Here is a 21,628-nt window from a genome sequence, read left to right as displayed (position 1 = left end):
GAGTTCTTGTCACTGTTCTCCCCAGCCACTTGTTTCCCCCTTAGTATCCTCTAAGGAACAATTTGTTAGAAAACACTGTGAAACACATTACAAAACTGATCTGAATCTGGGGGAAAATATCCTCTTAACTGAACTTAGACAGCAAGGGTAGGAATAATGGAGAAAGAAGGGAACACCTTAAACTTGTACTGCTGCCTAAGATACTACAAAATCAGCCCAAATCTTTGGTTTTCATTAACCTTTTGTCAGGATGCTGCATGCAACCTCCAGTGTTTATTGACTTCTTCTATAGAGGTCAAAAGGTTTATACTCAGTATTCCTACCAGCTTTGACACAGCCTTGACACTTACTACAGTATGAGGATTAACATCTTCTGCCCAAGAATAAGAAAAGGCCAATTAGCAAAATTACAGCAAAATTACAGTTCCTTTCCCTCTCTGGTGGCCATAAGAAATTGAATTAAGCCAGAAAAATTCATGAGAACAGACTTCTTTTTGCAAGTAGAGCACATCAACAGTGTTATCCCTTATCCAGTCAAGTTCCCATGTTCATCAGGATACAACATAGTGATGTTGTAGTCCTGTAATCTCCTTTGCAAGGAGGCAGAGGAGAGTAGAGGCAGAGGGTAGAACAGAGCAAGCACAGAGAGATGTCTCAAGTGTTCCAGTTGGTAAGGTTTTACCGAGTCAGTGAGGTCTTGCCAAGAGCTTATATAAACCAAATTTAATTCCATTTAGTGTCCCAGTTACTGCTATATTAAATCTTGAAATTTGTCACACAAATATTCACATTTGACACACATCAAGGTTCTCTGAACATCTTTCTATTTCCTTGAACTGTTCTTGTAGGAAAGACATAAAAGATTCAAGAGTATTAATCTTGGCCACTACATCATGTGAGGATCTGACATATGCACAAAGGCAACCTGCAGAACCATAATTTTAGAAGTCATTCAGAGCTTCCTGCTCTTTAAATCCTTTTCCACTGACTTTTCACTGACACTTCTGCATGTGAAAATTGTATCAAATTAGGGTTTTCATATCCAAATGCAAAACCTATCAGCTTGTCCTAATAGCAACAGGTAGTTTTTGCACGTGCAGTGCGAAGGTAAAATCACTTGAGCAAAGAAAGAAATAAACAGGATTATTTTCTACTTTTGCCGTGTCTCATTATCCTGGCTAAGAGTAAAAATTACTCCATGGGCCTCCTACATACACCTCAGCTTGCGTCTTGCGCAGACAATAACCAGACCTGTGGCAACAGCCCTCTATCAGCAACAGCCTGTGGTGCCTTTCCATAACTCACCTCCACAGTGTGTGAAGCCATAGAGGGCGTATCCTTTGTTGCAAGTACACTCAAAGGTGCCTGGGTGATTGATGCACGTGTGGTCGCACGTCCGCTCGAAGGAGCATTCATCAATGTCTGCAGGTTTTAAAGGGATGCCTCAGTATCTCTCAGGCTGACAAGGCAGCCCTGATGAGCCAACAAAGTTGGACGCAGAGATGTGCAGATTTATGTAAACCAAGCAAATTCTTTTGAAGCAAACAATGTAACATAATGAAATGACAACTTTTAAAAGAGCACTTAGCTTGCCAAACAAGCTTTTTCTTGGCAAACGCAAAAACTGCTGTTACATTTTTTAAATTATGTTTAAAACGAATTATTTCTCTTCTATGAGAGAAGAAAACTGCTGACAAAACTCTTATTTTGTTTAGAAAAGTCGACACAGAAAAGAATTCTACAAAAGGAAGTATTGCCTTTGCTTTTTCTCCCTAAATGAAAGCGAAGGCCACAATTTTAACTCCATATGAACATACAGTGTCTGATTTAAGCCTGCTGAAAATCACCGTGTTCTCCAAGAATGAACATTTATTACACCATCAAAAGAAACTAAAACCTCTGTGCTAATACGTTATGCACGCCATGTAAGAATGCTGCAAGACACAAAAAACTTTCATATCAACTTCACGGCTTTGTCGTGCTTCAAGATATCACTTCTGAAACCAGTCTAGGGAAAGTTACAGAAGTGACAGGGACAAAAGGGAGATGTAAGTCTTTAAAATACATATATAAACAAATTACATCTAAAATACCCCCACAATATATCTTGAAAATATGATGTTTATATAGTAAGTTTGCTCCATATAAATAGCTGTCCTCCCTTGTCTGATTTATAAAGGATAAGAATACAGCACAAACCCAGGTGAAAGTTACTTTCTGATGGTCAGTTCAGCCTCCTGAAATTAATCATTAATGTCAGATAGTTGTCTAGGAAATGGCATAATTCACCATTTGGCTGATTGACATTACCTCGTTTCATACTGTAGCTTTTCCACAAAAACGGAATATTTTGATATTTAAGCTTTTATGCATTTAAGCAGTTTAAGCAGGATTGTTAATTCCATATGTACAAACCACTATACAGCAAAGCAAACATGCTGTGTAAGTCTCACAGGAGAAATCCACATTATCTTCAAAATCAAATGCTCTATGATGTTTTAGAGAACAGTGTTTCCAGTCTGTCTCCAGGCCTATAATTTCATAGAACATGTTATATCTTTCTCCTTTAATAATGAACTCATGGCAATGAAATGTCCTATCAAGAAAAAATAATTTCACTGCAATGGTGAATCAGTCAGTAAGATGGACCAGGAGACATGGTCTGATTTTCCCTGTAAATTATTTTAAGATCATTAAGGCGGGGGGAAGTATTAACCTCGCACAAAGGTTTTTAATATGATGCTGTCTCTGTCACTTCCTGATAATAGCTCACTGTGCCATTAAACATATCTCCTGCAATAGTATCAAGCCAACTGTATTAACTCAACAGCTGTTTCAGAAGAAAAAAAATCCAACACTGAGGAATGGAAATTATTCTGGAGTCCATTATCACCTCATCATTGTAGTAGATGTCCAAGCCACGCTGATTTGTCCTACTTTTGTTCTACTATTGTCTCTCCAGTGCACATACCTTGACAAGACTTCTCATCTGTTAATAATTTAAATCCTTTTCTGCAGCTGCAATCAAAACTGCCAACAGTGTTTTTACAGAAATGATCGCAGCCTCCATTATTGGACTGGCATTCATCAATATCTGTAACAAAAAAAGCACTTCAACAAATAAACATAGTGCACTCAACATACTTCCACCGCCAGACCAAGGAAACAGTCACATCCAGTTGGTTGGAGGAGTCCAGAAACAAAATCCAGTGAGAGTACCACAAAAGGAGGATCAGATCCAGCTCTTAAGAAGGATCTGGCCCATTCAGTCCCAGGACAGTGTTATTTCCTCTCATTTAACATACTGCTGTCGGTTACATTTGGGTATATGTATTCATAAAAGACCATTTCCCTAAGTTCTGTTTGGAAGCACTTTGACTCCAACGCTCTCTAAAAGGTTTTAGCATTTTAAACATTCTCTCCATTTCCTCTCTGTAAGCCCAGCAGAAATCTCACACAGACTTCCTGAGCTAGCCTGTCCTTTTCATGCCAATATTAGAATAAGGCCTTTATCTAATATTAATTGACTCAGGCACTGGGATTTCATCATTTTTGCTTAGCAGAACAGTCTTAACATCTAATTACTGGAAAACATATTCTAATATACAACCTAACTGTCCCTTTGCTCCTTGCCAGTACTCTCATTAGAGCCAGCTGGACCAGTATATATTTATAAAACACACCCCTATTTACCCACTGATATTTACTTACAAACTGTTCTAATACCCAACTGCGGGTGAAACAGCAGACTATTGCACTGTATACCTGTAAGCACCTACATGCCTCCTTCTCCCAGCACTGACCTCTACCTCACCACAGGCCTTTATTACCTCTACCAAACCTCACCTGTGAAAAATGAGGCCATCTTGGCATGAGAGGTGGAAGTGGTGAGGGGCAGGGCAGAGCAGAAGAGATTCTCTGCACGTGATACACCTGATGTGATGGAAACCACACCTCTACCCTGGCTGCAGCCCTCCCTTTGGTCAGATTACACATGCACTGGCTTCCCTCTGGACTACCCTCATTTGGAGATTAACACCTTACAGCAAGGCGTTGGTAGGCACAGGTCTACAATCACAAAACTCACCTTTACATGTCTTGCCATCAAACTGGAGCGTGAATCCCACAGGACAGCTGCAGTGAACTCCGGTCGACGTGTCCTTGCACGTGCGATCACAGCCGCCGTTATTCACTGCACACGTTTCTGGCCAACAAGACAAAGCTGAAGTTTGCTCAGGGATATTATAATGGTAACAGGAAACACATGTGATACAAAGCACAGTTCCAAGCACACTGCCATTGGAACACATTTAGTGTAGTGCACATGAGCAGCTACTAAATACATGTGTTGGCAAAACCCCTGCCTCAGCTATTTCCAGGTTTTGTGCGGAGACTCTACAACCTAAGATATTGTCCTCTGGGTATTCTTGTCCTTAAATGCAAATCCCTGCTCCTTGATGATGAATCTGTTACTGTCAGTCTGTCGCCTTATTCCCACCCTGAATCCTGGCTGATCCTCTGACACTTCCCACCCATGCTCAGACACTTGATTATACTTCACACTAGTAAACCACTTTTCTTAAATCCCTCCCAACACACCTTCCCATCCTACCCGTGCCCCCAGTCATAGTGGATTACACCCACACTGGTAGCCCATGTGCCATTTTGCCATTTCAACCGAGGTTTGTTGGCCTAAGTTCCCCCTATGCAAACTGTGTCTAAATCTCACCAAACTCTCTAATGAACACCCCTAAAACACGGTTCTTCACATCCAGCTAAACAGAAATAACTCACTCTTTGGCATCTATCCTCTTGTAGTCAGTCTAACAACCTTATCACTGGCTGGACAAATGCAATTTTATATAGCACATACTGATTGAGAGAGCTGCAAAGAACATTTTTTATGTCTGCTTTTTGAAATCCTCTCTTTCTAGCTCTATATCCTAGTTTTCTGCAGCATCAAGCATGTGCCACTCATTCTCAGGTTCTGATAATTTACTGGTTTATTCCCTTGCAGTCTCTCATCTCACATTTTATTGGGAGGCTGTGTCCAGCCTTCAAGGAAGACAGAGTGCATCTTCTTTCTTCTTCTTTCCACAAAAATTATGTCTTTTTTTTTGGAAAACAAGGGTATTTATTTAGGTGTCTGAACATGGACTCAAGAGCTCAGGGCTAGCCCTACACTTTTGGTGGCTTCTTTCTCAGCCTCCATGCCACTCCAGCAGTAAGTGCCAATAAGCACAGTAAATCACCCTGGCTACATGAAGAAAGGGCTCTCGAGAGGTGGACATCCACTGATCCAGCTGCCCTGAGAAGACAGTGATTGTTTCTCATGTCAGTGCCTTCCCTGCAGTGACAGACTCCTAGAGACTAGCATTCTGGGCCAGATGGGAACACCTCTAGGAATAATAAGACAGCCTTGCACCCTAACATGTCCTTCTAAATGCAATCCACTACTGGGCCCAACTCTCTTCCACACAGAAGCATACTTTCAGTTGAAGAGAAGCAGGTAAAACACTGCTTCCTCCATCATCTAGGCTAAAAAAAGGGCTAAAACTGTAGCACAGAAAGGGTTGTACTACATTCCCATGGTGAATTAGAACCATGGAACTATACACTGCAGCACACAGACACAGCCCAAAGGCAAGTTCTTGATACTCCCCCACTGACCATCACAAATAATGTACATAATTTTTAACACATTATGGAATAATATTATTTCCTTAAGAGGGAGTGAAGCATCAAAGGCAGAAATCAGTCCAGAGTTGATGATTAAAATAAAAAAATTTTTAAAAACACCAAACCCACACAAATTCTTTGATCCAAAAGGTTTCGACAAACAGCAGAATTATTTTGGATCAGCACTTTTACCCATAAGCAACCGTCGCTTCACCCTCTTATCCACATCAGCTGCTGCTGTGGTGTTCCCCTCTGAAACTTCAACAGCAGCCTCTTCCCTCTCTGTAAGGAACGTGAAAAAAGCCAATGAGTAAAGGCACCCTGACCAGAAACCTCATCCGACTTTCGATACGTACACACGTGCAAACTGCTGCATCATCAGAGACAGCCAGTACTGACTAGGCAGAAGTAGATTATTTTTATAAAGAAAGTAATAATGAAAATCATGAAGATCCTTCAGTCAAAACCATGAGAATACTTTGCTTCTGTGGCTGCCTTAAAAGTCATGTTTGCTTCAGTATTCTTAACAAAACAAAAGATGTGCCACAGATGTAGTAAACGGCAACAAGATAAAAGAACTAATTGAACTGTCATGAACTGTTCTCTTAAGAGCACACTGTCATCATCTATCATGGACAAATACAAGGACTAGCCAGTTACGTCTAAGCATTTGATTTCAATCAACAGACAACAAACTCTTCCAGAGACTGGAAGAGTATAAATCTTAAGTACTTTCTTTACTGGATAACTGCTTTGCAGAAATTGTACATTAATTGATTGCAGAGTTCTGGTTTTAACAGATGCCTTCCTTGGTTACACTCTGGCTCATGCTATACAAGAAACTGCACCTAAAATATCCTAGAGGGAAGGAAGTAAGTCTTCTTTGGTTAGTGGCAGGCTTTGTGCTTCAGAGGGGCCAGTGATAATTGCAGGCTGCAATAGTATTAGGTAGCAGCTTACATAGAGAAGCATAAGTTGTCTGGACCCAGCACTAGCAGGTTTCTTAATTTTGAATTCCTTGACACTTTCTAGCCATACTATTATGAGGAGCATTAATCATGAACACACAGTAACCTCACACCATCTTAGAGTTGGTCATCAACAGCAAACTCCACCGTATACTGACCCAGGCAGGTTTTCCCATCCACATGCATGATGTACTTGGGGTGACATCCACAAATAGGCCCATTATCAGCATCATCACACGTATGTTGACAGCCCCCATTTCCATGATTACATGTTACTAGGAAGAAAATATATTTCACATCTCACAAGTACTTCCAGCATCTTTGAAAGACAGTATAAAATTCTGTTGCCATTTGACCATCCACATCTTCCTAACATGCCCCTTTCCCAAGGAACTCTGCCACAATGGAGCTGAACTTGCTGTCATTATAAATGATGGCACAATTCCCAAACTACAGACAGTATAACAATTAATAGATTGGTGTGATAGTGTCCACAAAAGGCATTGATTCTATCTTAAATTCAAATGCACACAACTTAGGTGTGTCATCCCACTTTAGCTGTAACATACCAAATCCCACATCACTGCAAACAGAACACTATTTGTTCACTTTGGGAAACCATAAGCACATGCAGAATGTTGCATACAAATGCAGCTCCTCTGATTCTTGGACAGTTCAAATCCTGGTCGGCATTCACAGGCAACTCCTCCTTTGGGCGTTTCTCTGCAGATGTGGGCACAGCCGTGGTCTTTATTCATGCAGCTCATGCCTTCTGCAAAACAGAACAAGTGCAAGAGCATCAGCACCCTCAGCATCTCTGTGTGCAGGCAACAAAGTCATTCAACACACACACAGAATACAGCCTGCTACTTGTGGGAAGACTATAGTGTCAGGGCAAAAAGTTTCAGTTTACAGACAGGAAAGGCAAGAAGTCATCCTGCAAAGTCAATAGCCCCAAGGTTTCTCTTTCTGTGATCTTTTCTGCGCCCATGTTCTTTCACTGTAAGGTCAAAAAGCAACATCCCTAGATTTGTACTGACCCTACATTCTCACCCAATGCTCTCACTTTATACCAGTGTTCATAAAACCTCCTCATTTCTTTTATAAAAGTTGCAAGGTGGCCGATACCTGGAAAGATTCAAGTCTAAAGTGAAGTTCTTGTATCCCTGCAAATGAGCAGCCACCAGAATGTTTAGCCAACAGTAACAAGAGTCATCCCAATTTCAATTACTGGCCTACAAAGCAGATTCCCAAAGTCAAAGGCTCAGCAGTGACCAAAGAGTGACCAGGCAGACATGAAGACTGTACATGTGCTGTACCTCAATTCTCTTTTTTGTTAACCATTTTCTTTCTTTTTTTTTTTTTATTTCAACAAATGCCACTCAAAATAAACCCACTGGGGAATATCAGTATTCTGTACTTCTACATACCTTCCCAGCCAGCCAGAATTTAGTGCCAGTGCCTTCTTTAACCAAATGAAAAAGCAGTGTGACACTAGGGACTGTATTCCTTTTGCTGCACCTCCTAAAAACATCCTGTCGTTTTTATCTCTGACAGTTACAAGCTGTTCATGCACAGCACTGCCTGACTGCCAGAGCGTCTTCTCTGGCCTTTGTGAAACGATACAGACATTTCAACAGGAAGGAATAGTTCCTAAAATTGTTACAAAAACTTCCTTCACCTTGCCCCATGGTTCAGTGAAATCAATGCCTTTACCACTGGCAGGATAGTGACACCATTTGTGCACATTGAACACAAAACCAGCAGCTGGCTGAGTTATCAGATAGGATTATTAGACCAAATTAGACAAAGAGTTTTTCTTTCAACAGTATACCACAGATTTTTGATTAAGTCCTCTATAGTGCTCCAAAACTGGGAGAGAAGACAGCTGAATGCTCTCCTCAGGTATAAAGAGAACACACTTTTGCCATAAAATTCTCTGTCTTGGTGCATTTGGCTTTAATAAGACAAGGTACACCAAAATGCTCTTTCTCAGTGACAACATTTCATTTGAGAAGACTAAGTGGAACATACTTTTGCTGCAAGGGCTTGTCCCGCATCACCTCAGTGAACTTCTACTGAGCTGAGCAGATGCACAATGAGGGGCAGAACAAAAAGGGTGACCATACAGCTAAAACGGGATGGTGAGAACAATTCCACACCTGACATCTTTTTTAAACTTACACAGCCCTTTTTGCAGCCTTATTACTAAATGACACAAACCCACTGCATTGTCAAGCAGAGAGGTCAGCTCGTCACTATTATTCCACTACACTTCAATTAGGTCCCTGCTCTACACTGCTATTCTGGCCATCTAAGCACCAGCTACAGTATCCTTTCTCTATTAAGACAGCTTAAGCAACAAAAGAATGGACGTTGCAGAGCCCAGATTATTCTGCTCTACTGGCTTTTTGATTCCTTTCCCACAGTGAGGACTCTCTAGAAGTCCAACAAGACAATGAGACTTCAAATCCTGCAGCACATAAGACACAGTCCAAGGAGCCCACATGAAAGCTGTCATCCATTATTGTGTCAGTCAAAGAACAGTCAACCTATGAGGCCACAAATTAGCCTCATTAATGCCAGTGTTTTGGAGAAAGTTCTGGTCTTTAGCATGCAATATGATTTGGTCTGTTAGCTCAGAGGCATTAGAGAGCATTAACAGAATTAGCAGCTTAGTTTCTGTTAACAAAGTTATTCTTTTTGTCTCTACTGATCTACCAAAAAGAAAACTGTTCAAGCAGGTATTTTGGTAAAGTTCACTGAAACCAGACAAACTGTTTAAATGCTCCATTTGGGATTGCTCCGTTCTGAGTGAGCAGAATTCAATCAGGTCTCCACAGGAAGCTGAAACTGCACTTTCCAAACCAGGATGCATTTTAACAACAAAGTACCCATTGTGTGACGAGGTACTTGACCAAACCCACCAAAATGTGGCTGGCCCAAAAGGTAGCACTTCAGAGAAGATCCCTGCAGTCACACATTCTCGCATTTACTGTGAAGCTCCTGCTTGTTTCCAAAGGTGGTGGAAGACTTCTCTCATTTTAAAAGGTTGTTTTAAAGAGACATCTGTAAAGCCATAAATGCTGTGTGACTCCTTCATGGACACAGAGTCTCTCAGGTCGCACTGTTCCCAAGCTGTTGCAGTGGCAGACTGTGATCCAGAACCAAATCCCAAACAAATTTTGGTCAAATCCCACCACATGCTTCCCACCACAATTTCTCTTGCACGAGACCCTGCCCAACTGACACACAAGTATCTTTGGATGGATGACTCTCGATTGCCACACTCAGCCAAGAGAGACAAATCCAGTGCCTGCCTGGCCAAAAAGATCCCAAACCAGATGAGTCCTTTCTGATGACTGGACCTTTTTGAAGTTACCCAGCAAATTATCTGAGCACTCCCATCCCTGGCAAACTGCAGGCAAGAAAAGCCAGCACAGTATTTCCCTATCAGGTCACTCTGCATTAATCTATTACATGTATGACCTGTGTTTAAATCTTTCTCTTTTTTTGGCACAGGAGATGTGGGGACAACATTTCCAGTCTGCTAAGAGCATCAAGGCTCCATTTAGAGCACACTCAGGCATTCAACAGGACAGGGGGAGAGGATGCATTTGTACAAAGAGTTACCATAGATTCTCAGAGGTACCCTCTAAAAGTCAAGTGTTGAGCTCAGGCAGCAGAAGAGGACATCCCAGGAAATGCTTTACTCTTTTTTCATGCTTTCTACACCCTAGTGTTAAGGTAACTTTTCCCAAAAACCTTTCCAGTTAACACTGTTCTCCACAGTCAGAAGGACTCCAAGAGCAGCAGCTGAGATGGTGCCCTGTGTACGAGCTTTCAGTCCACACAGTAATTTCAAATGTGGCTTTCATCTTGCAGATCCCGTTCGCTTCCATTGATTCAGCCCAACAAGCAGATAGCTATGCCTGTGAAATACCACAAGGGAGAGCAGCAAGATTTGCCATCCACTGCAACAGCAACCACAAGATGTGCTGCGTATTTTACATCTCTTGTCCTTCAAAATTTTGTATTCTGTAATATGGTGCAAGTTAAACACAGAAATGAGATACATATCCATGCCTGTCCTGCCAGCTACTTTAACAGCCTCCCAAGGCTGAGAAATTCATTCTCCCACATGTGGATGAAGAAGAGCTTGTTTAGTGCAGACAGACAAGGGGAAAAAAATAGGATTGTTCACAACTTCCCAGGACACTTTCAGTTCCTGTGACTTAAGCAGGGGCTAGGCAGAACCATCAAGAGCACCCCTGTGCTTCAGACCAACACAGTCACAACAGAAGAAAAAAATCAACCTTAGTTATGAAACTCTCCTCTAATAGCTGTCTCATTTTGAGTCCCATGTCACAGCAGGTGACAAGTCACCCCGAGGAGAGTTACAGATAGACTTTGAAGGGCAGATGACTCTCAGGTTCCCCTCTTACACTGCTCCTCAGAAGGAATACAAGAGCCTCAAGCCTCTCTCTTTTTCCTATCTTAACTTTCCAGTTCACTCTTTTCCTGTGTATGTAATGGCCAGTATTGCAGAACACAAGGAAGGTCTCTCAGGCATTAACATACGAACAATCTTAACTGGGCTGGAAGACAGGGAAGGAAATATTCCTTTATATTACAGACAAGAAGCAAAACTGAATACATGGTCCAGGCAGCAGGTGCCAAAGGTTGCTTTGATCAATGTTGTGAGGTCTCAAGAGAGAACTAATAAAGAACATACACTGAACGATGCGTGCACAAGGCAGAGAACAGAAGTCCCAGCAATGAGCAGAAAAGCAGAGAACAAAGTAAGGGGAAAGATAAAGCAGGGAGATGGGGTTTACAACAGATCTGCCCACCCAAGGGAAAAAGAAGTTTAAAAAAAAAAAAAAGAACATGGGGAATCCCATGGAGTGCTTTACAGTAATGGAAGGGAGGTGGGAGGGAAGCAGTCACAGCATGATCACCTGAAAAAATTGCTTTTAAAGAAAGCAGAACAAGCAAGAAGAAAAAAAGCATTTAACGCAAAAACTGTGTTTATCTTCCTTAAGACTGGTTCTTATAAAAATATATTTTTATTTAGTAGCTTTTAGGGAAAAAAAAAAGGATCTTCTTTCTCCATCTTCATTTTTCTTTTCAAAGAAAAATCCCCAAATTCAGTGGTGATTTGGTATTACCAAAAAAAAAAAAAATAGAAAAAAAAGAAAAAAAAAGCGCCTTTTTTGCAAAAAAAAAGTTAAGAGAAATTAACTGCATCTTCCAAAAGAAGACAACAGAGGTTGAATTCCATGTGTACAATTTAGGGAACAAATATTAACGACAGGGAATGTTGCTGTTGTTAGTTCGGGAGAGCAGAAGGTACTCAAGTAGCAGCAAGTACGAATAAAGAGTTGGAGGTTTTTCCTCCCTTGGCATCAGACAAGACAAGGAGATCAAGCAAACAATTTTCACTCTTAGACACATCATCCGTTCATGCACACAAACACACGTTACTGTTAGCAAGGCAACACAAAGGGAAATGCCTTGTCCCAGCACTGCAGCCTTCCTGCTTGTCCCCACTCCTGGCTCAGCCCCTGCAGCGGCAAGACGGGCAACAGCCTAAGAAATCATCACCTGATCCCCTTGAGACCAAGCCCAGGAGCAGAGAAGCTGAGAACAGAAATTCTGAAGTCAAACAAAGGATCAAGTCACTCTGTTAGATGACAGCCACCTCTGAATACTCATCTGTGGATGGTCATATACATCTATGAATGTTGATCTCTTCACTATGGGGATTTTTAAAGTGAGATTTGTTTATTCATGCTTAGATTCCTCTTACAGTCATGCCAGTGATAAGCCATAGATTAAAGAAAGCTTTGCAGCTTTAAATACTTCTTACTGAGATTTTCACCATACAGTTCAATGGACAACTCCCTGATCTGAACAACCACTTTAAAGTATTCCCTGAGGGCATCCAAAATAATTTTGTTCAATCTGATGTCTGATTAGATATCCAAGACTCTCTGATCTCTCAAAGGTCGCTTCATAAAGGTTTCACTCAAAACAAAGAACGCGATTTGAATACCTTTGGGGCTGACAAACAATAAATCTCTTAGCTGAAACCTAAACACTGCACAGGGAATCTAAAAGGTACCTGAAGGTAATGCAGGTATTGCCCTGTAACTGAAGTCAATAAAAATGGCTGGGACTTGATGTCCTTCCATTTGTTGCCATTCCTCGGATCAGGACACAGCTTAGCTGCACAACAGAGCACCAAGTACACCGGGAGTACAGCAGTGCAGCCTTTAACAAGCACAACACTGCAGACATACAGGTGGGATCAAAGAGGCAGAAGGGATGTAGAGTCTTCAAAGCCACTTAGAAGATTCTGACACACTGTTCCCTTTAAAAGCAGTGAGGACTTCAAGACACTTCACAGCTTTGAAAACCTCAACCTACAAATACTTTCGAAGATGCTTTGGAGATTTTGCGGTCAGCCTCTGTCAGAAACTGCTGCCTGGTGCCTGGAGGGCAGCAGCCAGTACCTTCAGAGCGGTGGATGCAGGTATGCTGGTTATCACTCAGGAAGAACCCTTCCTTACAGCGGCACTCATAGCTCCCCACGGTGTTGACACAAACATGCTGGCAGCCACCGTTGTTGAACATGCACTCGTCTGTGTCTGAAAGAGAGAGGAGAAGAGAGGGATCAGCTCTGTGCTGACACCACAACACTCAGTGTGCACACAGACGGACATCGACTCCACTGTAACCGTGTAAACACCCAGGCAGCTGAGACACCCCAGGCTACCCTGTTGTTGTTGTGCTGTCACCCTTGGGAAAGCACATTTTTGCTGCTGCTCTTCCCCTGTTTGCAGTTTGCCCAAGTGGTCACAGGGCCCCCAAGAAATGCTGGCCAACTCACCAGGGTTGCCTGTTACAGCTGAGGCAGAGTAGCCTCAGTGGAGCCAGAAACAGGGTTATCTATCCACTACCCACAGGAACATTCCCTGCCCCTCGTGCAGCTGGGTGGCACCACCACACCACAGTTTCATCTGGGTTGAGCAACCATACGTGGATCTGTCTTGCTCAGTGGGATGCAACTTTGGCTCCAAACCCTTCCAAGCTATAAAAGGTGTTTTACCAGAAAGCCTCCATTCTGAAGCAAAGGGAAAGCAGGAAAAACACAAATCTCAAAACAAATTTAGCTAAAAACTCATCCCCTGCTCCTTACTTTCACCCTAGCTAGAACTCACACACCACATCTGTTCATCAGGACATCATAAGCTCGGGTTGATTTATCATCTCCTCCCTCAAGTCTAGGCCATCATCACTTATCATCAAGGCTGCTGCTATGTTGCCTCACTGCAGTCAAGGACAAGAGCAGAAGTTCTGGAAACAGTTTTAAAGTTGATTTTGCAATATTCAGAGTTTCAGCAACACCAGAGAACACAGAAGGGCTTTGCTTGCAAGACATCCAAGAGAACCAAAGAGTAGAAAAACTTCCTCTAAGCCTGAACAACAGGATGCTCATCCCAATCTCCAATTCTTTGCAATTTTACCCCTTAATAAGCACAGGGGTTTTGTAACCACTACCAGCAACTAATTTTCCTACCCTAATTTTCAGAAATGCCATTTTAACAGGAAGTAAAAATGCTCCGTCAAACAGTACAAAACATCACTGAGGCAAAGCACTGGTCTCATTTGCAAATTCATATGAAACATTGTGTTAGCTCCCTGTTCTGTTCATTGTTCCTGGCTCATAGTACAATGTTTTTAATTTAACATTGTAGCATTTCTGGCAGAAAACAGCTGTCTTTTTAAGAAGGAGAAAGAGAGGCTTTTAGTAAGAAGCATAATATAGTATTACAACAGATTTAATGTCTACTGAAGGCAGTGAGTAAGCCAATTGGATGCAAAAGAATGTGACCTGCTGTAGAAATGGAGCGGCTGACATATCTCCATCACAAAGAAGCTGAGTATTTTAGAGTTCTACAGTGATGTGAATGTGCAAACAATCGTGAATAAACAGCCACCACGAGTCTTTAGTGCTAGAGATTTGAACTCCAGCAGATGTTTCTGTCTTACAGACCTTGGATAGCTTTCAAAAAAATCATCTCTTTCCAACAAGTAATTGTCTATTTGGCTTAAACCCAGGCACACAGCAGAGATCTTCAAAAATAAGGGTGAGAGGAGGGCAACCCTGGCGTGAACAAAGTAAATAAGCAGATTAAGAGAAGATGTGATCCAATTTGCTGTATGCCAAAATATTTATTAAACATTTACATCACATTTCAGAATTGGTGTGTCAGTGGTAAAAACTTTGTTCTATGTCAGTGACATTTTATTTTATTTTATTTTAGAAGTCTGCCATGCAACACTGAGCAGCTTCCCAGTAACATAGCAGGTGGTAGATTTTGGTCTAAGTTATGTCTAGGTCTCACTGATCACAAGCAAGTCAGCTGAAGTATGCTCTGGAGGGGCTGCTGGGTACTATATATATATGTATATATATATATATATATATATATATACCTTTTTGTGGCATTGTAAGAGACAGTGTGTTCATTCACCACCAGCTCTTCATGGTAACCTCAACTGAACTCCACTGTGTATTTACACAAATGCAAAAATAAGAAGGACTTCTTATTATTTTAAATTATCAGTATATATTTTGTTTCCCCCTCTACTTAATTTATTGAAATATTTGGGATCCAGTGACTTCATCCTCTCCTCTGCTTACACTGCAACGAGGTTAATCTGCGGGCACACAACAGGTTCCCAGCAGGTAAAACCCAACGCAATCCCACTGAGTGCTCCAGAGCTTTTATGATTTGTCCCAGCAGAAAATACAGCCTAGGGATGGTCTGATTCCCCATCTGATATGCCATACATTAATGGGAAATACCCCAGTCAAGCTAACTACCTATTAAAATTATGCTCTGAGAGCAAGTTTCCCTCTGACTGACACGGGCATGGAAGCACGTCCAGGCACATCCACGTTGAGTGCAGCAGTAGGGAAAAACCGAGCCATCTCTGGAAAAGCAAATGGGACAGATAGCACAGCGAGGAATCACACAGGGTGTCCAGCCTGGGTCCTGGAAGCAGGGCAGCTTCATCAACAGGAGTCTCTGTCAACAGCCAACAGGCTGACAGCTCATACCTTTCTGTACTTCCTGTACGCTGCTGCACCCCTGTGCTGGAACAAGCAAAGCGACAAAGTCCTGTTACCCATTTTTAAAGCTTTTCACCTGCTGGCACACAAAAAAAGAAACTATCGAGGGCTTAAATAAAGAAATTAAAAAGATGGCCAGAGAAAGTGTGTGCATGCAGGGTCAAGGGAGTGTTGCCAGGATTGAAAACACTTCCAGACTTGTGTACTTTGCTTCACACTAACCACCCAGGGAAACTCCAAGCATTTGGTTTAGTCCCTCTGTACTTCCATGGCCTCTATCATCTATAGCTACTGCATGCTCCAAATCATCCTTTGCTTTCAGGAAGTACTCAGACACAGTAAGGGTGAGAAGTCCCCGCATTATAGATATATGAGAGAGAAGATTTCTAAGCCTGGTAACACAACTTACAACTGATCCTGAACTAACTTTGGAACTGATAGGATAATGACAGCATCTATTCTTTTATATAAACTCATTTAGAATAATAGATAACACTTCATCCACTTAAACCCAGTGCACTCAACAGATATATAGCATAATTATCCTCATTTGCACAGGGGGGAAGAGCCACACTGAGATGGTACATCAGTACCTGGAAATCCTTTGTCCCATATGCAACATTCTCTAGCTGAGCTGATCCAGCCCAGCAGGTAGCCATGTGTTTCCCGTGGATGCAGCTAAAGGGTTCTGTCAGCATCACCACTCACACTGCTTATGAGCACGCTTCTTACCCAGGCAGTTGTGGCCATCATGAGCCAACATAAAGCCATCGTAGCAAGTGCAGCGGTAATTTCCTGGAATGTTGAAACACTCGTGGACACAGCCTCCGTTGAAGTCATTATCACATTCATCAATGTCTAAGGAATAAAGCAAAAGTCAGTATGATGGATGTTTGCTTGAGTGTTATAGACAGAGATGCGACTGCGTAAATGTGAGCAGCAACCGCTGTCCAAAATCATCATCGTGTTGCAAATAGCCTATGTTTAACACACTACTTGCTCTATGTTTCTGAAGACTGACAAAATGCCCTGAGATTCCCTTGCAGTTTTTCTTTCAGTTTTACCTGACATTTTTTAAGGCTTCTGGTTAAACAACAAACTAATTATCAGGCCAAGCGATATGACTAGGTGACAATCCATGCCAACTGTCTGCCTCTGAGTTTGTAAACAAGAAGTAAATCAGGTGAAGAAACAATGACTATTTTGATTGAAAATCATCCCCCATATTCTAAACCGTTTTTTTTTTTAATGGTTCTATCTTTTTAGAAACACTCCATGCTGACACAGGCAGAGCAGGTGCTCCAGTCACTTTACCTTCACATTTCTTCCCTTCACCAGTGTAACCCACTTTGCACATGCACTTGTACAGCTTCGGGGTGTTTTGACAAATAGCATCTGGGTGGCAGTCGTCAAGGCCCAGGGCACACTCATCCACATCTGGGAAAAGACAGCAGATTCAGAAAGGGTGTCAGCAGGAGGAGAACAGGGCATGTCTCGTGCACACATCCCCGATGAGATGACAAGGCTGAGCACCTCTTTATGGTGCGCACGTGCATGTTGTGTGTATTTGTGAGTCAGGACAGAAACATGCAGAGACCATATCTGCACTTCAATTTGGATAATGTTCTACCTGCATATAGATGTATTTGTGTGCAATTCAGGTAAGCTCTTGTTAAACTCTCATATCCATTTATAAATGCATCCAAAACAATCTATTATGGGCCAGCCAGGTGCTCCATGAAACTCAGCTGACAGTTTTAGAGAGATTCATTAGAGATTGTTCATGTTTCTGATTAATAAAAGACAGTTATTGAAAAAATTCTTGATCACATCCATGCATCACCTGCAGGAAGCCAAATGGTTTTTAAACTAACAAGCGGAGTTGATAGAAATGTACTTCCAAAGTCACCACCAACGTGTCAAAAGACCGACTTACCATTAAAAAGATGTATAATTCAAGAATAACTTTTTTAAATACAAGAATAGTATCTGGTGAGCAGCACTGCCAAATAACCTGGCCAGCCATCACAAAGCACAGCATACTGAAGCAAAATATCCAGGTGGAAACTTCAGAGCACAGGAAATGAAGAGAAAGGGAAACACCAACAGGAAGAAGTCCTGGAGATGAAGAAGTGTAGACAGAAGAAGAGGAAGAAAAGTTACAGGCAGCAAAAGACATCAGCAAAAGTTTTTCATACACCAGAAGAGAACTGAAACACAGAAACAGGAAGATTTCCAGCAACTAGCTAAAAGGGAGAATTGTTGAAGCAACACTTCACACAGGTATAAAAACTGACTCCTAAAACAAGAAGTAGTGCACGAGTATCAGCAGAAGGTGACTACTTCAGTGGTCAGCCACTTTTTATAGTGGGGATCACTTTCTAAAGGGGAATTTCAGCCAGCACTTTTCCCATTTACAATTATAGCATTCATCCTGCTTTTTTTTTTTTTTTTCTTTCCCCCAGTCACAAAATATGCCTGTAGGTACTGCAGCAGCTGCCAACTGCAGAAAGTGCTCACTCAGTTTTAACTCCTAATGGGGTTTGGCAGTGGGAAACAAGGCAAAGAGCCAGTGCTAGAGCAGCAGCGCTTTTCTGGCTCTCAGGTGCATCGGGCTACAGTAGCAGCAATGGGGTCCCCAGATACTGCCACCAGAAAGTAAGAAGGTGGAAAACAGCAGAAAAGAGCTGGGAAGAGCAGCAAAATCCCCTTCCTCTCAAAGCAGAAAAGTCAAGCCATTAAAAAACATAGGAGGTGGTGAACTGAGGGAACAAGTCATGCAAGGAGGGGTGCAGGAATGGCCGAGGAGCCTCCAGCTAGTGGGACTCAGGTAGGTGGGGCACAAGGAAAGGACGGGCAAGGAAGGAGCATCAGCCGCAAGCACTGGTTGAGTATCCCCGACACGGACAGCTGTCCCCTTCCCAGCCCGAGCCACAGGGACACACCTGTCCTGGCAAGAGGAGTCCCAGAAAACACACAGCAAGGAGGGGGTTTCCCTAAAAGACATTACACTGACACATCAACTAGATCTCGTGGCAGTGGCGAGACAGCCGCTCTGCTGTCTTCTTTCCACATTAACCCTCTGTGATCTGCAGCATGCGGGAAAGAACCGCAGCAAGGAGCCCCAGCACTAACGCATGCAGAGGCATGGAAAGGAGGGCTAGGAAAAAATCCATAGGCACAGGCAGGGAGATTTCCCCTTGCAGTGTCAGTGTCCTGAGCCGAAGAGAGACCCTGGAGGAACGAGACTGTGAGCAAACATCGCAGCCCTCAACTTGGCAGGAGGCGGCGGAGGCTGCGGGAGAACCGCTGGGCTCGTTCCTCGGGGACCGAAGGCGGCTTCACCCGCGGCACACGCAGTTTACACGCCGCTCCCTCGGCAAAGGTGCCCTGTCCCGGGACTCGTCCCGCTCCCGAGGGAGAGGGAAACGCCGGGAAAGCGGCATTCGCACCCACGGAGCCCGCAGCGCCCTGAGAGCAGCGATCCCCCCGCTCCGGGCACGATCCCACCAGCCCCACCTCGGGATCGGCCGCCGCTCCCCTTTCCTTCCCTTCGCCACCGGCCTCCCCCTGCCCCGGGCACCGCGGCCAGACCATGAGGGGAGGGCGCCGGGAGCCCGGGGGGGACCCGCTGAACAGGGATGAGGCGAGCGGGCAGAGGCTGGGGCAGCGGGCACTCAGCGGGCAAGGGGGCACTCACCGGGTCAGGGCAGGGGACATTTACCGGGCAGGGGGCACTCACCGGGCAGTGGCAGCGCGGCGGGGCTGCCCGGTGCGGGCAGCAGCAGCAGCAGGAGCAGCAGCGGCAGCGCCCTCGCCCCCGTCGCGCCGCGGCGGCCGCCGGACCCCATGGATGGCGCTGCGGCGGCTGCGCTGCGGCTGCTGCTGCCGCCGCCGGGCGGGAGGAGGCGGCGGCCGAGGGAGGAGGTGTCTGCGGGCGCCCGGCCCGCCTCGCACACACCGCGGGCGCGGGGTGGCGAGGGCTGAGCTGAGCTGGGCTGGGCTGGGCGGATCTCCCCTCCCCTCCCCTGCCCTGCCCTGCCCCGCCACTCCCGGCACGCGAACCGCCCCATCCATCCCGCAGGAAAAGCCCCTCCCTGGGCCGGCACCGGCGCTCGCACACCTGCACAGCGCCCCAAACACAGGTGTCTCGGTGCCTCCCGAAGGAGCGCGGATACCTCACACGCAGGCTGCGGGTGCCAGCGGCAACTCCGCCCGGCCCGGGGCTCCCCGCGCTGCCGCGGCCCGGGAAATCATCTCCTGCAGCGGAGACAAGCCCGTGCAGACACCCTGTGTGCCGGCACCCTGTCACAGCCCCAAACATACACAGCTCGCCACAGCCTCACTTGTGCTTCTTCAAAAACACGGCATTACGATTTTTATTGTGTAATTACACCCCATTGCAGTGCGTGAATCCCCGTCTGAAGGCCAAACCCGAGCCCACGCCTCCCACCTCCATTCCCAGCCAGGGATTTCTCACAGCTGTCCCTCCTTTAGCAGGTAAAAGTGGCTCATACATTATTCACCAAAACCACAATTTCCTAACTAATGTCTGACCTTTCAGGGTGCAAGTAAAAGCAGGCAGTATTCTTTTCCAGCCCTCCCTCCCCTTCCCATTTCACTGCCCTTTCTCCTTTGTTTTGTTCTGTGAGAAACACCGAGCTATTTCTAGTTGCAAGGGTGGTTTATACACATTAGTAAATCTTCAGAACGAAACTTTCCCTCAGTCTTTGTCTTTGTTTCCTTAATGGCAGCTATAAATTACCACTCTCCTTTCTCACTGGAGCATCAGGCTTCATTGCTTTTGAAATGATCAAAGTTATTCTCTTTTTAAATCCAATGAGAAACAACCTATTGTGTCTCCTGGATGATTTCAGTCTTAGTCAATCTCATCTCTAAATACATAAAGCTTGCTCATTGAACACTCCAAGGATTCTCCAGACCCACACCATACCCCAAGTGTCCCCTTACCAACAGAAAGTAATAAATGAGCGAAGGCTTTCCTGACAAGTTTCCATGATCTCATGAATAAACAATCATACTTACAATGGGAATTCGCACACCCCTCAAACAGGGATATCAGCTAAGGTGTCTCTACAAACAACTCTCCCAAATGTACAGAGAAGCCACTTCCCATCCAGGTATGTGCCTTCAAGCCATCTCACAGAAAAGCTGATAACACACTTTAGGCACTTTCCAGTCAAGTTTCCTCAGTGAATTTGACCGATATTAATTTAATTAACATTTATCACTAGATTTGACAAAATATATGAAATAGGGACACATATGAAGACTGTAGCAGAAAGAGACATTGAAGAGTCATACACACAAAAAAACTAAAGCTTTCTGAGACATAGTAAAAGCAAAGCATTTTTCTTACTTCTGTAAACTAGAACATAAAGTGAGACATAAACACTTGGGAATGCCTGAGTTAGATCAAAAGACCTCAATGCAGCTTGGAAAACAAACAGAACAATATCAAATTTATCTTAGCTAATGAAACCATTTCTTCTACATAAATCTCCAAGTGTTTTGTGAAGGATCCTGGCTATTATTTCACATACAACACTCCTTTGTTTATGATGAAGAATTGCCATTAAAATATCTCTTTCTTAAAGACACAAACCAGACAAGCTCAGACCTCCACTCAGATGTCTTTGTGTAGCCTTTTTAAATGTTTCTATTCAACTAGAGAGTCACAGGGTACTGCTCTAGCTACTAAGATCTTTACTCGGAGAGAGTAGCTAGAAAAATCCTTAAGACTCAACTTCAGCACTAAGTTAAGTATGAGGAAAGAAAAACAAACATAGCAGGCAGTTCAACAAGAAGAGACCCC

The 21,628-nt window shown here is 43.7% G+C and overlaps 1 protein-coding gene across 1 annotated transcript in view; it reads right to left on the bottom strand.

Moving 5' to 3' along the window:
- Positions 1-19,389, bottom strand: part of SCUBE2 (signal peptide, CUB domain and EGF like domain containing 2) — a 40,786-nt gene extending 21,397 nt beyond the window's left edge. The window contains exons 1-10 of the mRNA XM_027884546.1: positions 19,068-19,389; positions 17,107-17,229; positions 16,525-16,650; positions 13,166-13,300; positions 7,294-7,419; positions 6,806-6,922; positions 5,872-5,961; positions 4,088-4,204; positions 2,972-3,094; positions 1,306-1,422 (exon numbers count right to left, since the gene is read on the bottom strand). Coding sequence (XP_027740347.1) covers positions 1,306-1,422; positions 2,972-3,094; positions 4,088-4,204; positions 5,872-5,961; positions 6,806-6,922; positions 7,294-7,419; positions 13,166-13,300; positions 16,525-16,650; positions 17,107-17,229; positions 19,068-19,389 — 1,396 coding nt within the window. The remainder of the gene's footprint in view (positions 1-1,305; positions 1,423-2,971; positions 3,095-4,087; positions 4,205-5,871; positions 5,962-6,805; positions 6,923-7,293; positions 7,420-13,165; positions 13,301-16,524; positions 16,651-17,106; positions 17,230-19,067) is intronic.
- Positions 19,390-21,628: the final 2,239 nt, after the last annotated feature.

The sequence above is a fragment of the Empidonax traillii genome, unplaced genomic scaffold (genome assembly GCF_003031625.1).
Source record: "Empidonax traillii isolate 1590-97213 ecotype Southwest subspecies unplaced genomic scaffold, ASM303162v1 scaffold148:size1803964, whole genome shotgun sequence".
Classification (NCBI taxonomy): domain Eukaryota; kingdom Metazoa; phylum Chordata; class Aves; order Passeriformes; family Tyrannidae; genus Empidonax; species Empidonax traillii.
Note: the sequence above shows the minus strand (reverse complement) of the source record. Positions and strands in the feature narration are given on the sequence as shown.